Source organism: Lutra lutra, chromosome 1 (assembly GCF_902655055.1).
Source record: "Lutra lutra chromosome 1, mLutLut1.2, whole genome shotgun sequence".
Taxonomy (NCBI): domain Eukaryota; kingdom Metazoa; phylum Chordata; class Mammalia; order Carnivora; family Mustelidae; genus Lutra; species Lutra lutra.
Window position 1 is genome coordinate 150,984,265 of NC_062278.1, and position 16,142 is coordinate 151,000,406.

Genomic DNA, 16,142 nt, shown 5'->3' on the forward strand with positions numbered 1-16,142 from the left:
GGGTCCTGCAGAAGGGGAGCCAAGCAGCATAGACCCCTGTGAGGATGCCCAGTGGGGCTTCTCTCTTACTCATCTATCCCACATCTATGACTGATCTCTTCCATTTTTTTTTTCTTGAGGCTGGCTGTCCTGTCCAGAGTTTTGCTAAGATAATAGGCTGTTAGAGCGACTCAGGCAGGGCCTGGGGCTGGAGTTAGGAGTCTGTCCCCATTAGCTATGTGACTCTGGGCCAGAGTCTGCCCTTCTCTGGGTCTAGCTGCCCCAAAATGATGATGTCTGCCTGGAGCTAACAGAGCTCAAGCCAGTCAGGAGGAATATTCAGGAAGAATATTCCCTCCTATTCTGCAAGGGGCTAGGAGCATAAGAAAAAATGACATGGGGAACACAGAAGAAGGTGAAGGGAACTGAGAGGCTGGGAGCCGCAACGGAGAGATTACCAACGAGCCTCTCCTGGCTCTCTGCACAGCCAGGTCCTGTGCTGGATCAGGGCAAAGACGCAGAGTCTTCACACACTCCTGGGCCCTGCCCAGACCTAGGTGCTGCATCCCCTCATTTTCCCCACACCCAGAGAAATCTGGACCAGGGACCTGACCGGAGGGCCAAAGTCCATTGAGTCAAGAGGTCTCAACTGAAAGTGACTTCGTTTAGATCTCCCAGGAACTTCATGTTTTAGGGTATGCCTGGGACCAAGGGAATCCTCCATGGGTCAGGTTGAGATGAATACAAGTGTACCATCCCAGAGTCATGGATATCCACCATAACAACAGCCTCCCAGGAAACAGTGAGCACCCAGGATTAGAGTGTGTGCACAGAGTCCAATGCCTACTCAAGGACAAGGGAGGGCCCCATGGCAACTGTAGTCCTATGTGCTTTGCACGAGGGCTGGACACACTCTCTACAAAGACTACCCTTCCTTCCCTACCAGGGGCCTTGAGGCAATAGGAAGACTGAGACCCCCCAAGGATACATTTAGTCACTACCTATTCTGACACAACAGGCCTGACCCCCCAATCCTCATTTCTGTACCAGTCTCTTCTCCCTCAAAGAATAGCCCACAATGTGTATTCTGTGACAATAGCTTATAACAGAACAAGATCTGGGGTGACATGCCAGTGGCAGATTTGCAGGCATCTGGGAAAGAAAAGAGGTTTTTCTGTTGGTTTGGTTTGGTTGTTTCCACCACCACCCCCATAGGTAGTAACTGCTGTAAACCCACACACCTTCACAGAGTAGAGGGTGGGCAGCCTTGCTCCCAGGCAGAGCCGTGCCTGTCCTTCTTCCCAGGTCAGCCAGTGGGAAAAGTCCGTCTTGCGTCGGAATCTGAGGGCCAAGACAATCCTGGGAGCTTTCTTTCCCAGGAAAGAGCAGCAGGAGGAACCAACGTCCAGGCTGGGAAGTAAGGTCAGGATGAAGGGGGCTCTGTCCTGGCCTGGGCTGTAAAAGCCCACCTCCAATTCACTCCTTGACCAGTGCCGTCTGTGTGTAGTCAGAGCCCTCAACATGGTCAGCAGCAGTCAATGGAAAGGAAGACAGTGAGAGGGATCAACATCACCTATGGCCAGCCCTTCTCCTTCTCCTTGGGCACAGGCTTCAGGTCCCTTCTTATACACTTGCTGTTTGCAGAGAGCACATACCCACACCTACACACCTAGAGGAAGACACACAGGAACACACAGAAAACCCATGGGCACAAACCCAGACCCATGCAGATACGGTGACATGTTCATGTCGGACCCACATACACAGCCATATGTACTATGCACAGCCCACACGGCAACACACACACACACACACACACACACCCCAGTGCTGGGGACAAGCCCTGCCAGGCTTGTGCATCATGCATCTGTGCATCATGGATACAACGTCGGAGACTCTGGGTCGCTAGACCCTGTCAGTACAGTCAGGCTGCTCTGTGGGCAGGCCTGAGGTCCCCCCTGGGGCAGATTTCAGGAGCTCTAAAGTAGAGCCACATCACCCACATCCTCAAACAAGTCAGCACCTTCAGAGTCAGAGCTCCGTTTCCTAGGGCACCATGGGAGCTCAGAGTCCTTTGTGACAGTGGGAATCCGGGGCCTTGGGAGAGAGAACTAAAGGCACAAGAGTTGAGTGAGATGGAGGACGGGAAAAGCAAAGCGTATAAAACCAGCAGAGTCAACTCTGGCAACATCCGGGGACAGCCCTGCTCATGACACATGGGCCGTGACTAGAGCATCCGAAGCTCAGGGGGAGAGAAGAAAGAACGGCAGAATACTGACCACCTGGTCCATTCTCTATCCATCCATTCATTTTAAAAATGCTCAATGAACCTCTGTTACATTCTGAGCACTGGCTTAAGCACAGGGGATACCGATTTAATACGTGGCAAAGTCCCTGATCTCCTGGAGCTTGCGTATAACCAGCCCTGTGTTCTCTTGTCCTCCAGTCTATCCGCCTGTAAGTTTCCTTCCATGCATTACTGCCTGCCAGGCTCTGTGCTGGATTTTCAGGACAGACACAGCCAGTTGTGGATAGGTTGTACTGTGGGCCAGGGGCTCCCTGGGGAAAGGTTTTCAGTGGCCAGGACAGATGTTAACCACTGGAGACAGGAAGAGGGAAGCACCTAGGCAGGGCAGATCAGCCAGGAATCAGACTGCAAGTGACAAAACAGCCCCATGTGAAGGAATATATTGGTTCATGTAACTGTCAGGTCCAGGACTGGGATGAGCTTCAGCCATGCCTGGATTCCGGGGCTTCCACAGTGCCCTCGGGGTCTGCACACTCACTGGGCTATCACCTCACCCTCTGAAGTTGGAGTTGATGAAGGAGAACCCCCCACACACACACCACACATCCTCTTGGCTTCAATCTCATGCCTCTGTTCTAGCATGTTCTAGTTGCTGCATTTCACAAGCTCTATCTGGGTCCTGTGCCCATCCTAAATGAATCACCATGCCAGGGAAAGGTAAGGCTGGAAATGGCCCAAGTCCTGTGCTCTACATGAATGCCACCCAAAGCACAAGGCAGAGGGAAAAACAAGTGGTTTCCCAGAGCAAGCAGAATTCTATTACAGAACAAAGATGAGAAGACAGCTGGCTGAAAAAAGACCCCTGTTGCACAAGAGAGTGGGCAAGCATAAAACAGGGAGGTGGAAATGTGTAAGAAGCAAGGGGTGGGACACCCAGGTGGCTCATTGGGTTAAGCCTCTGTCTTCGGCTCAGGTCATGATCTCAGAGTCCTGGGGTCGAGCCCCACATCGGGCTCTCTGCTCAGCGGGGAGCCTGCTTCCTCCTCTCTCTCTGCCTGCCTCTCTGCCTACTTATGATTTCTCTCTGCAAATAAATAAATAGAATCTTAAAAAAAAGAAAAGAAACAAGGGGTGCCTGGTGTCCAGGAAATGAGAAGTAATGAAGGAGTATAAGGTCAAGCTGGTAAATGGGATTCTTCTTGTGAAAGCTCCAGTCTTGAAGCTGGACAGAGATTTTAGACTTGATTGTGCAGGCCCTAGGGACCCCCGAAGGCTCCAGGGAGGGGACATGGGAAGCAGAGAGAGGGTGATCCTCCTGGACTATTGGGAACACATGTTCACTCTGCCTCCCACCTGCCAACTCTCACGTTTCAGGGAAGTCCCCCAGGCCCCCGTAGTGGAACCCTTCCCACCCCTCCTGCTTGCCGGACCCTTGGAGCCACCATCAACACTGTGACATTAAACAATATTGCAGCAGTAAGTCCCCAGCTGAGCTCCAGGGAAGGGAGCCAACTGGTGGGTGGCAAGCCTGGGGCTACTTTGAGGAGGCTGGAGTGATGGCTGCAGGTGAGGTGATCATTCTGGCCTGTGGGTGCAGATCAGATGACAGGAGAGCATGATGACCAGAAGCACAGCAGTTGGTTGGGAAGCTACTCTAGCAATTCGTGCACGAGAGTCTGGTTTCCTGGACGACCACAGGGTATGGCAACATGGTCCCTGAAGCCTCTGGAAAGAGGGCTTTGGGTGGATGCCCAACAGAGCTAGGTCCCATCCACACTCGCCAGACTGTGTTATGGTCACTCGGGTTTAATTTTCCCCCATATCACTCTTGCTGGGGGAGAGCTCAGCCAGCCTCTCCCCGAGGTCATTCATGCTGGTCATTTCTTCTTGGGCGGTGAGTCTGCTACTCTCAGAGCAGCTGGACAGTGGGGCCTGTGCTGGGCCAGGTGCCTGGTGACGCCTGAGCACAGTGACGAGGAAAGCTTTCAGATACTGGCGGAAGTGGCGGCTGGAGAAAGCGTAGAGAATGGGGGTGAAGCAGCAGTGAAGGAAGGCGATGCTCTCGGTCACCTGCAGAGCATAGTCTAGCTGCTTGGCAACCTCACATTCCCCAAAGATTTGCAGGTCCAGCAGTGAGTGCAGAAACAAGGTGAGGTTGTATGGGAACCACAGCACAAAGAAGGCTACCACCAGCGCTGTGACGATTCTTAGAGCCCGGCCCTGGCCCGGGGGCCTCAGCCTGACCAGGACACGGCCAATGCGGGAGTAGAAGAAGATCATGACAAGGAGCGGAAGGAGAAACCCTAGGAGGTTCTGCTGGAAACGGAGGAAGAGCTTCCAGATGGTCGCATGACCCCCAAAATCTGCATAGCAGTTCCATACACCCGTGGGGTTTTCATGTGTCTGCACAAAGACCATGTCAGGGACGGAGACGGCCAGGGCCACAGCCCATACCGAGGCAGCCAGGAGCAGGCTTTTGGCCCGGGTTCTCAGCCTGTGGTGGGGCTGAGCATGGACGATCTCCAGGTACTTGTCCAGACTCATGCAGCTAATGAAGAAGATGCCACTGTAGAAGTTGATGGTGTAGAGGGTGCTCACCATCTTGCACAAGAAACTCCCAAAGACCCAATGCCAGGCCACAGAAATGCCCCAGAAAGGCAGTGTCACCACAAACAGGAGGTTGGAGATGGCCAGGTTCAGCAGATAGACCTCAGTCATCCGCCTGCGAGGTATATACCGAAGCAAGACCACTAGAAGGAGGAGGTTCCCGCCCAAACCCAGCACAAAGATCAGGCTGTAGAAGATTGGCAGGAAGATCTTGCCAAAGGCTACCACCTCGTCCTTCCTGCAGAGCATGAAAGCCACCTGGTCCAGGTAGTACTCATAGTCATAGAAGGAGCTGCTGTTCTCAGAACTTGCGACCTCGGTGGTGGGAGGCAGAGGGGAGGTGGTGGAGGCCATGTTGGGAGGACACGTCCAGTTCTGGAGCTCTGTGGGCCAGAGTACGGTGGGAGAGAAAGAAGATGAAACCAGGCATTCTTTACTGTTCTCCAAACCCACTTTTGCTACTGCACACTCTTCACATTGATATCTGTACCTGTAAGCTAGCAAGGAAGAGCACAAGTGTGGGGAGCCTGAGTCTACCACTTAGAGCTATGTCACCCTAGGTGGGTGCCTTAACCTCAGGTGTTTTCATAGGACTCCCTTCTTCTGTTATGGCTTCTCTTCTTTATTTTCTCCTTCATTGTTTGAAAGAACTGATAGTCTCTCAGATTTTTCTTTATTATTTAGGGGATACCAGTTCACCTGTGTATTATCTCTCCATACTCTTCCTCATGTATGCCTTATAATTATTCTTCTTTGTGTGCCTTATTTAAAAAAAAAAGATTTTGTTTATTTACTTTGACAGAGAGAGAGATCACAAGTAGGCAGAGAGAGAGGGGGAAGCAGGCTCCCTGCCAAGCAGAGAGCCCAATGCGGGGCTCGATCCCAGGACCCTGAGATCATGACCTGAGCTGAAGGCAGTGGCTTAACCCACTGAGCCACCCAGGCGCCCCCTTATTTTTTTTTAACAAGCACTTCTCTTCAGTGGCTTATTTTATGCATAAATATCTAGTGTGTCCACCCTGACTTTCAATTTTCTCGACTTCTATCACCTAAGGATTTCCCTTATTTTTGTTATTTTTTAAAACACTTTATTTTAAAAATTTAGTTTTATATCAATATTTTATTTACAAATATTTAATATTTTAAAAATAAAAACATTTTATCCAGTATATGTAGTTTTGAAGCAGAAAGGCAAGATCCATCTTCCTGAGAGACTCAGAACCTACTAAACTTTCCATACCCCCATTCTTCCATATTTAAAATGATACTACTAATAACAGTACCTACTTTGTGGGGTTCTTGTGAAGCTTAAATGTGATCAATCATGTAGAGCACTTCACACTCTATGGAAAGAGTGCCAGAACAGAGTAGGCACTCATTGAATGTTAGCTTAAATTATTGCTTTGTTGAGAACTCAGTCCATCGTCTTCCCACCAGTGTCTTCTCCTCTCTTGCGTCTCTCTAACTGAATGGCACCACCAACTACTCAGTCACCTAGGACTGCAAAATGGGAGACACCTCGGATTCCTTCCTCACCCCCCACCCCACCACTACCTGAGAATCTCTACCTCCTTACTGCCATTTGAATATGTCCAACATTTCTAAGTCCCATAAAAATGCATACATGATACTCGTTTAATAGAATTAAAACAAATGAAACAAAAATACTTTGAAGGAGTTCAAAGAGATGAAAGGGAAAGCAGGGAACTGATATGCACAACGTTAAAGATGGGGGCTGCCTGGGTAGAAGCTGGAGGCATGGGAGGAGGGCAGGTCACTGTCTATGGTCAAGTTAGTTCCCTCTGGAGCAGTAGTTTCCCAGGTTTTAATTGTATTATTAAAAATTATTTTTAAGGGCACCTGGGTGACTCAGTGGGTTAAGGGTCTGCTTTCAGCTCAGGTCATGATCCTGGGTCCTGGGATTGAGCCCCCAATCAGGCTCCCTGCTCAGCAGGGAGTCTGCTTCTCCCTCTCCCTCTTCCTCTCCTCCTGTTCATTCTCTCTCCCTCTCTCTCAAATAATTCAATAAAATCTTTAAAAAATAAAATAAAATCAATGATTTTTTAAGAGAGAGCCTCACATGTGCCAGTGATAAGAATCTGTGATGATTCCCATTCTGTGTTCCAGGAGACAGACTTCATGTTCAACACGTTAGATTGTTTGCCAATGAAGAAGAGGGTTTTGGAGGAGAGAGTAGGAGATAAAAAATCGTCATTCAAGGAAGCAATCACGCATGGCCTCTGGAGTGGGGCCTATAGGCTAGTGATTACGGTTCATAAATCAAGAAATACAAATCAAGCCCACTTTGCACTTCTGTGCTTTATTTGTTATTCTTTGATTCAAGAGATATTGAACTTTTTAATATGTTCAATGCCTTTTTGTATGTCTTCTGTGAAGAGTTCTTTGTTTTGATGGGTGGGATTCTCATTTTATAAGAGGTTTTTTGGTAGGGATTTAGCTTCTTACTTATACATTGCAAACATTTGCCCCAATCCTTCCTGGTAGAAGTTTTGCCTCTCCCCCTCCCCTCCGCCAACCCTTGCCCAGGAAGAACTCTGAAAGAATTGTTGACTCAGGGCCTTAGCTAACCCAGCCTATATCCATGACACCTGGACTTCACAGCTGATGGAAATATACTATGTTGCCGAGACAGAATGTCTCCCAGGGAAGCCCCTGAGTCTTCTTGCTCAGTAAACCTCCGCACCACCCTTGGGCTCCTATCAAATGGCATCTGCCAAATGGGAAAAATCACACACATGCCCTAGGTCTGCCTAGAAGTTCAGCCTGGGTGGCTTTATCTAGGGCTGGGCTCTGGACTGGCCTCAGGAAATTTGCCTCGTGCCTTCCTTTCCTGTTCCTCCATTTCCTTCCTCTGCATCTGGGGTCTCCTGTCCCTGAGCCCCTCCTTTTCCTAGGCAGCAGTAAGGGCCATGGCTGATGTTGGAGTCCATGAGCTACTGGGATTGGGAGGAGTGAGTGCTCTTCTGCACTTGGGCCTGATTAGGGATTATTAATTAGAAGTTGTCACTAACTAAACACCAGCTCTTCTGGTCCAGCCAGCATTACTGACGTTGATCCTGACCTGGTTTCTCAAAGTCCCCTCTTTAACAAACAGCCAAGTCTGATGATTGCTTTGATCAAAGCCAGAAGTCAGGGTCAGCAGGCTCCAGGCAGGCCGAGGTCACCTTTACAAGGTTCCTTCCCGTTGGAACACTGTTCCCTTCCCTCTCGTGGCCTTTGGCCTCCTGATATTTCACTCTGGGAATCTTTCCAGGTTGCCTTGAACTCTGAGACCATGAACCCCATGCTCCAGACTGCCCTTCATGTCCCTCTCAGCTCACACGTACCTGTTCCTCTGAATTCACTGGGGTTTTTGTTTTTTGTGTTCACTTTTCTTTATGCCTGAATTCATTTGGTTTATCCAGCAATACCTTGAGAGGAATAAAGGAGGGTATCAGTTATATACATGCTGGTGTGAATTAGCAGTATGAAGTTCTGTCATGGAACCTTTGTGGAAATCTAGGGAATTATATGGAGAAGGAGGATTTAAAGAGGAGGGAAAACAAAGGTGAGGTGAGCAGAGCTTCCCCAACAATGAAGCCAAGGGCACAAAGGCAAACTACAGTTTGTCTCTGGAGCGTAACATCATGGTCTTTGTGACTTCCTGAGGCTGCCAGCCTGGGCTGGCTCCAGCTTTGACTCAGCAAGAATCTCTGGCCGGAGAGTAATGTCCCCTCCTGAGGATCTAGGGCTCGCCTCCCTGGGCCTCTCAGAGAAGTCACAGTTGAGGCAACAAGAGAGAGGATATTGCTATGTCCATCTAGGCAAGAAGGCAACGATGTTAGTTGAGCTCCTTCCAAGAGCTGAACACCCGGATGGAATTTTCTCCTTTAATCCTCACCATAGCTCTGAAGCAATACTACTGTGATTCCCATGTTCTAGATGAGGAAACTGAGGCTTGGAATGGGTGGAGTCCCACTGCCCCCAGCTTCAGATCAGCAAATCAGGGACCCAGGATTGGATGGCCCCAACAATATAAGGTAGAACTGGTGACTCTTTCCCTCTAGTTCCCTTTTTCAGTATGGCCAAACCTGAAGTTGAAGGATGGGCCTCTGGTAGCGGGACTTCTGACCTTAGTAACCAGTGGCAGAAAATATCCAAAGTCGTTAATATGCTGGAACAACTCCCACAGGCTCGTGAGAGCCAGTTACACAACATCTGGGAGGCATCCAACAAATGATCGTAGAATTAACCAATTCCTCATTTGGGGATGTTAAGTTGGTAGCTTGAAATTGATCATGGTGGGGCTATTTATACGGTTGCAAATGCTACAAATTGGAGCTTCCTCTCCTTCTTGCAAATGCCCCCCCCCACCACCTCCATCCCTGAGAGCTGATTATTAAACCTTTGCTGGAATACCCCTGATCAAGACCCCATGAAGCCTGTCCTACCCCTGTCCATTTCCCTCTGACCTTGTCTGTGTCTCCATCACCTTTTCTCCTCCACGTGCCACATCAGTCCTGTAGCTGCCCTTCTCTCTAGCCAAGGGCCCTTGGGACAGAGTCACGTGTAGGTGGCCTGTGGCACGGCCGTACTGACCATGCTGCCCCCATGCAGCTGTGACTAGTGAACAAATAAACAAGCTCAAATGTTGCCCCAAAAAGCCACACCAGCTTTCAAAATGTAAAACCAAGAATAACATCTGAGATCACTCCTAGTGAACAAAAATTATGCTGGCTTCCTTACAATTTAGAAATCATATCCTTTAAAATGCAACCCAATTCTCCCTTCCCAGAAGCCTACCCAGGCCTCTAGCCTGGTGTATCTCCTGCCCTGACTCCTAGCACTCACAGAAGGCCACTCTTCAGCCTTGGTGCCTGTCTCCTTGAGTGGAGTCACCTTGTGAGAATGGCTTGTCTCCTCTGTGAGGCAGGGGTTGCAACTCACTAGCACAGGGTTGGCATCTGAGAGGCGTTCAGCAAGTGACCGTGGACTTAATCAGTACCATCACCTTTCTTCATCCCTTCTTCTCCCACCACATTTTTGCCTTGCTTGGCTTTCTGCCTTCCCCCTCACTGGTGCCCTGGACACAGCAGAGCCAAGACCCTCCTTGTGTGGGGCATTTCCCCAGCCTGGGTCAGCCCTGCCACAGCGACCTTGGAAGCCCCTAGCCGTGGAGCACGTCCGGCCCACTGCTCTCCTTGAGCCACGTTCAAGTGCTGTCTCCAGCTGGCACAGCCTCCCTGGACCACCCCCAGCTTCCTCCCTCAGGAGGCTCCCCTAACTGCTCTGGGAGGACTGGGGTGGAGATGGAGTCCAAGGCCAGGTCTCCACCCTGGCCCAGCTTGGGATGGGCTCCCTCTGCCTCTAAATCTGGTTTTACCATTCTGCATTTCTGGCCTAGCTGTGGCTGGAAAAATTGAAGCAAGGAGTTAGGAAGTGACGCCCTCTCCAACCGGGAAAGTGCTCTGGCCTTGGGACATACATAGAGGAATACTTGCTTTAGGGTGAACTGGTCACAGCTGGGGATCATTCTATTTTCTTCCCCCTGGGATTGAGAAAACACCAGATGTTAAAACTTACTGCCTATGTGACAATTTCAACAACGGCAATAAACACCCACCACTTCCATAGCACTTATGTTGGGCCAGGCTCTGTTCTCAGAACTCCATGCATTTCTTCCTGGAGGCAGGTGCTATTGTCATCTCCATTTTACATATGAGGAAAGTTAGTCACAGAGAGGCTAAGGGACTTGTCCGAGGCCACACAGCTACTAAGTCACAGAGCTGGGCTTTGAATGCAGGCTGAGTCTGGGCTTGCTCATTAAAAGACAAGGGTGAAGGATGGGGACTAGAGATGAAGTGACCGATCAGGCTGCTACTGTAGCTTGGGGGTGCCTGCATGGAAGAGGCTGGGGGGCTGATGGTACGGGAATGAAAAACAGGGAAAGGAAATGCCAGCCATACAAGGAGGACCCGAAGAAAGAAGCTTAGTGTCTCAGGAATGGCACACTGGGAGAGAACTCATGAACTCAGTTGGGTCTCTGCTTCACTGCTTGGTTTGGAAGGGCTTGAACTTAGGGCCCTGCCACCCCTAACACAAAGTCAAGGCTTCCATCCTGGAGCCCTTGACTTGCACAAGCCTATCTTCTGGCCCATAAAATAAAGAGTACTCACAGAAAAGAATTTTGTGAGGAGTAAATGGCGTGCAATCATTGTAACACCATAGAGCTAACACCATAGAGCCCAGACAATGTTCCGGGTGCTGAGGCAAGGAGCTTTACTTGTATTGACTTATTCAATCCTCACATTTACCTTACAGAAGTTATAGAAGTTCAATACTATTATCAGCCCCCTTTTATAGCCGACAACACTGAAGCACAGGGAGGTTAGGGAACTGGCCCAAGATCACACAGCAAGTGAGCAGTAGATTCAGGAACTGAAACCCAGATTTTTAAAAAGATTTTATCTATTTATTTATTTATTTTGAGAGAGAGAGAGAGCGAGTGAGCATGGGGAGATGGGCAGAAGGCAGAAGGAGAGGGACAAAATCTCAAGCAGAGATCCAGCCCAGCATGTGGCTGGATCTCACAACCCTGAAATTATGACCTGAGAACCAAGAGTCGGACACTTAACCAACTGAGCCACTCAGGCACCTCTCCCAGAGTCCATGCTCTTCAACACTAAGTCATACTGCCTCTCAAAGAAAGTCCCCCTCTGCCAAGCTTACTGTGTATTAATGTACTTACTTCTCCCAACAACCTTGTGAGGCAAGCACTATTATTATTCTCATTTTACAAATGAGGAACTGAGGCTCAGAGAGGGGGACTAACTTGCCCAAGGACACTTGGCAGGTGTGCTACAGGGTCAGAAATGGAGTCCCTGCAGCAGCTTTAGGGCCAGAGCCCTGGACCTCACACTGGGAGCTCCACTGCTGGGAGCCCTAATCTCAGACTCATGGGAGGCACAGCTGCCCTCTTCATGGTCCGCTTTGGGAAGCCTTGCATTTGGATTCATTGTGATGTATAAGACACAGTGGAAACAATAGTAACTGCATCCCAACATTTACACGGGGATCTTTACCTCTCCAGACTCTTAAGCCGGCTCCTTGCAAGTCGTCCTGGGTCCCTTGGTAGAGGCAGCAGGTGTCACCTCCCTGGTTTCTCAGGAAGCCCAGAGCCAAGCCACAAGTCAGGCACAGCTGACCTCAGAATCCTGAATTTTGGAGCCCTGGACCATGGCACGATCTCCCTCTCTCTCTCTCTTTACTTTTTTAGCATGTATTTGTCCTGATTACAGAAGTAACATATGTGCAATGTAAAATGCAGAAATATAAGAGAAAAAAAATAGAAAAGAGGCTGACTGCTTCCAGGAATATTCTTTGGGAATGTTTTGGTGTATCTTGTCTGTTTTCATGTCCCGAGCTCTGTCCACTGCACTACACCTCCCTGGATTTGTGGAATCACAGAGCCTGGCTGGAAGACAGTGCCTTTGTTCAGTCCCCTGCAGGACGTAAGGGCTTTTGAAGTTTACTCCTGCTCCCTAGGAGATGCGAGGCCTGCCTGCTCCCCATGCTCCCTGGGACCCCACATTACTCAATGTTTCCTGGCTTTTATCAGGGACTGGGGATGTTTGTGACACTGATAAAATCACAAGGCAACTCCTCCTCCCCAAGCTTATTTCAGTTAATAAAAACGAAGTGGTTTTAGAGCCCAACTCTTGAAGGAGCTGCTGCTGGAGAAGAAGGTATGATTTTCATGTCTTTCCTGAATCACTTTTGTTTTTTTCTCCTTTGTCTCTTTCATTGTTGCCTGAAATCTTACCACTAGGGCTCTCTGCATTTATATTTCAGCATGATGCTTGGTTCAGAATGAAACACAGTCACCACCTCCACTACCCGCAGGGAGGGTGGGACACTCAGCATGGTGTGGCACGGAAGAATAAACAGAATAGATGAGTCCACTTCTTAATGATTGAGTTACCCTGGGCAAATTACTTAACCTCTCTGAGCCTTACCTAGCAAATGTCTCCTTCCTGGAGTGTTTATAATAATCAAATGAGTGTCTGGCACCTAACTATTGGTTCCCTTCCAGACCCCAAAATAACCCTTGGCTCAGCCTGGGATGGATAAGAGGAAATCTTGAGACTGTCTGGGGCAGAAGAAGGGGATCTAAGGAGAGAGTGCAGACATATGCAAAAGAAGACTGCACAGCTGGGGAACCTCAGCCCTGGGAGGGAGAGCTTTAAAGTCCATCCCTGTCTGTCTCCATGGGGAACCTGAAGCCCAGGGAGGAAAGGGAATGCCTGAGGTACTCAGTTGTCTGATACCAACTCTCAGGGACTTCCAGAATCCACCAAAGCAGATTCTCAGAGCTGGAGTCAAGGGGAAAAAGGTCAGCAGACTGCCTCACTCCACAGCTGCTGAGGCAATTGCTCCAAGAGTTGCCCTAGAGAGAATGTTCCACCTGACCCATTCGCACTTTTCTCTCCCCACACCTGTGGCCACTCTCTAAGCCTCTGGACCCAGTCTCCCTCTCTGCAGCCCCCCGGATAGGGCCCAGCCCAATCCCACCATGGCCATAACCTACCAGAGCCAGACCCACTTGCCTGGGGGTGTCCAACCTCACCCAGGAGGAGAGCAGCAGCGCCTGGGTCCTGCTTCCTCAGAGAAGTGCAGAGAGAGTATGAATCCTCCCCCTCTGGGATCAGCCCTGCACACATCCTGCTTTTAAGGCGGGGACAGAGCATCCCTTTGCTCCTGCCGCAGCCTATTTCCCTCCCTGGAAAGGAGTCAAGCCCAAAGGACCGCTCCTCATTTAGGAGCAATTCCCCCCACCCCAAGACAATCTAATGACTTTAGAAAATACTCCTCCTCAACCACACCTCTCTGGACCAGTTCCTGGGCTGCTGCACCAAGGAGATGAACAGCTCCAGACCAGACCTTCAGGTCTTTGCTAGGCATCTTTGCCAAACTCCATCCAGCTGCATTGATCTCAGACACCTCTCTGGCACGATCTGACTACCATCCTCCCCCACATCTCCTCCAGCCAAAATTCCCACCAAGCAGAGCCATGTCTGCCTCCCCAGAGAGTCAGGAATATTCTCATCTCCTGGACTTTCCAAACCATCTTCCCTCCTCCCCACCCTTCTCCCTCTAGGACTCACATCACAGCATGTATCTCTGCCTGTTTGTTTGTCTGCTCTCCTCCTGGGTCTGGAACTCCCAGGGCAAGGACCATACTTGACCAACCAACCTGACGCTAGGGCCAGGCAAGAGCAGAAACTCATTGAATATGTGTGCGTGTGTGACATTCTGCCTGCCATATGCATGCCAGTATGAGGGTAACTCTCTGCCAGGACAGCACCTGTGGTCTGGGGACAACATCTCAGCCACCTCCACCTCCACCCCCATAGCCAGGCTGATACACAGCAGGAGCTTGGTCCTGCTGTCGCTACCTGAATTAAGCAGTAACAGAATAATGCCTGGTGGTCACAGGTACTGGCATTGGAGTCACACAGTGCCAGACTTGAATCTGGCGCTATGAGTACCTATGTGTGATCTAGAGATGGTGGGTTCACCTCTCTGTGCCTTGGTATTCAGATCTGCACTGGAGGTGGGGACCCTGTCTTCTTCAGACCGTCATGATGAGAACTAAATGTCCCCAGAGAGATGGGCACGGACCGGGGGTCCACAAGCCACCTAGCATTGAGGTCAAACTGTGATGGGTTCTCACCCTAATAGAGGGGAGCAAAGGACCTTCCAAGTGAGTGGGTCTCCAAGTCTCTCCAGGCCAAATAAATGCTAGAAGGATAAAGAATAGGGAGATGGCCAACAGAAGCCACAGAGCCCTGGTTCCACCCTGGGGATGGATAACCTTTAAAGATTGTCTTGTTTTCATTCTGTATTAAGTCTCTTAAGAGAAGTAGAACAGCTAAGTTCTAGAATCTAGGCTCTTTCCTCTTCCCCCCACCACCTTATTCAAATTTTTTATTTTAAGATAATTTTTAGACTTGCAAAAATTGTGCACAGAATTTCTATACACCTGTCAGGCAGTTTCCCCTAATGTTAACCACAGAACCACAGTATAATGATCTAAACAAAGAAATGAACATTGACATGATACCATTCTATGGACCTTATTCAAATGTCGCCGGCTGTCTCACTGATGTCCTTACTCTGGTCCAAGATCTGAAGCAGACTCCCACATTGCATTTGATTGTCGTGGCTCCTCAGTCGCTCCATTTCGGGGGCAGTTCCTCCATCTTGTTTTGTCTTTTATAACCTTGATAGTTTTGAAGAGGAATGTAGAACACCGCTAACTTTTGGTTTGATACTTCTTCAAGGTTAAATTACAGTTATGTATTTTAGGTAGGAACCCCACAGAAGTGACATGTCCTTCTCAGTGCATTATACCAGAGGTATATGATTTCAATATGTCTCATTACTGACAGTGTTAACTTTAATCACCCGGTAAGATGGTGTCTGCCAGGTTTTTCCACCATAAAATTACTACTTATTCCTTCGTAATTAATAAGCAGCTTGTGGGGAGGAACTTTTGCCCACAAATGTTAATATTCATTCATCCATGGTGCTGACAATTATTACTGTATTGTTTGCCAAACAGTGATTTTCTATTTCCATAATTCTTGTGTGTGTGCGTGCGTGCGTGTGTGCTGGTAAAGTTTATTTACATTGCATTTCAGCACATCAGTCACATTTAAGTCCTAGAGATTTGTATTTATTTACATATAAAATTCAGGACATTTCTGGGAGTTTTTTTTTTTTTCCAAAAACAAAAATGGGCACCTGGATGGCTCAGCCAGTTACCTGTCTGCCTTTGGCTCAGGTCAAGATCTCAGGGTCCTGGAATCAAGCCCTGCATCCAGGTCCCTGCTCAGCCAGGAGCCGGCTTCTTCCTCTCCCTCCTCCCCTCCCCCCATTAGTGCACTCTATCTCTCTCTCTCTGTCTCAAAAAAAAATAAATAAATAAAATAAAATCTTTAAAAACAAAAACAAAACAGGAGACAATTAATATGACAGTTAGGTAATTTAATGAACCTCATGCTTCAGTGGGGGCTCATCTGGGATTTTAGAGTGAACCGCATCGGAGGGCTGCCACTGGCAACTCATGAGAGAGTCAGAGAGTTCCTCGCTTTTCACCATGAAGTCCTTCTTTAATTTCTCAATATTCTAATGAAGTTTTGATCTTCCAGCGGGTCCTCGTCTTGCTTTTCTGACAGAAGTGTGCTTTCCTCAGGCGGACCAGAGTTGCAGCTGGGCGTCCCTAGAAGGGTTGCATGCATTTCCA

General features: G+C 49.1%; 1 protein-coding gene across 4 annotated transcripts; it reads right to left on the reverse strand.

Annotated features, from left to right (window-relative positions):
• Positions 1 to 98: 98 nt before the first annotated feature.
• On the reverse strand, positions 99 to 15,095 carry ACKR2 (atypical chemokine receptor 2). 4 transcript variants are annotated; one of them, XM_047739227.1, is made up of 4 exons: positions 13,422 to 13,784; positions 10,336 to 10,382; positions 8,182 to 8,265; positions 99 to 5,217 (listed from the first exon to the last, which is right to left on the reverse strand). In XM_047739227.1, exon 4 carries the CDS (start codon positions 5,186 to 5,188, stop codon positions 4,034 to 4,036), a length of 1,155 nt encoding a protein of 384 aa, XP_047595183.1. In that variant the 5' UTR covers positions 5,189 to 5,217; positions 8,182 to 8,265; positions 10,336 to 10,382; positions 13,422 to 13,784; the 3' UTR covers positions 99 to 4,033. The 4 variants fall into 4 exon arrangements, with proteins under 4 accessions (XP_047595183.1, XP_047595192.1, XP_047595207.1 ...); XM_047739236.1 differs by lacking the exon at positions 13,422 to 13,784 and adding an exon at positions 11,917 to 12,709; XM_047739251.1 differs by lacking the exons at positions 10,336 to 10,382; positions 13,422 to 13,784 and adding an exon at positions 14,970 to 15,095.
• Between the last annotated feature and the right edge of the window lie 1,047 nt (positions 15,096 to 16,142).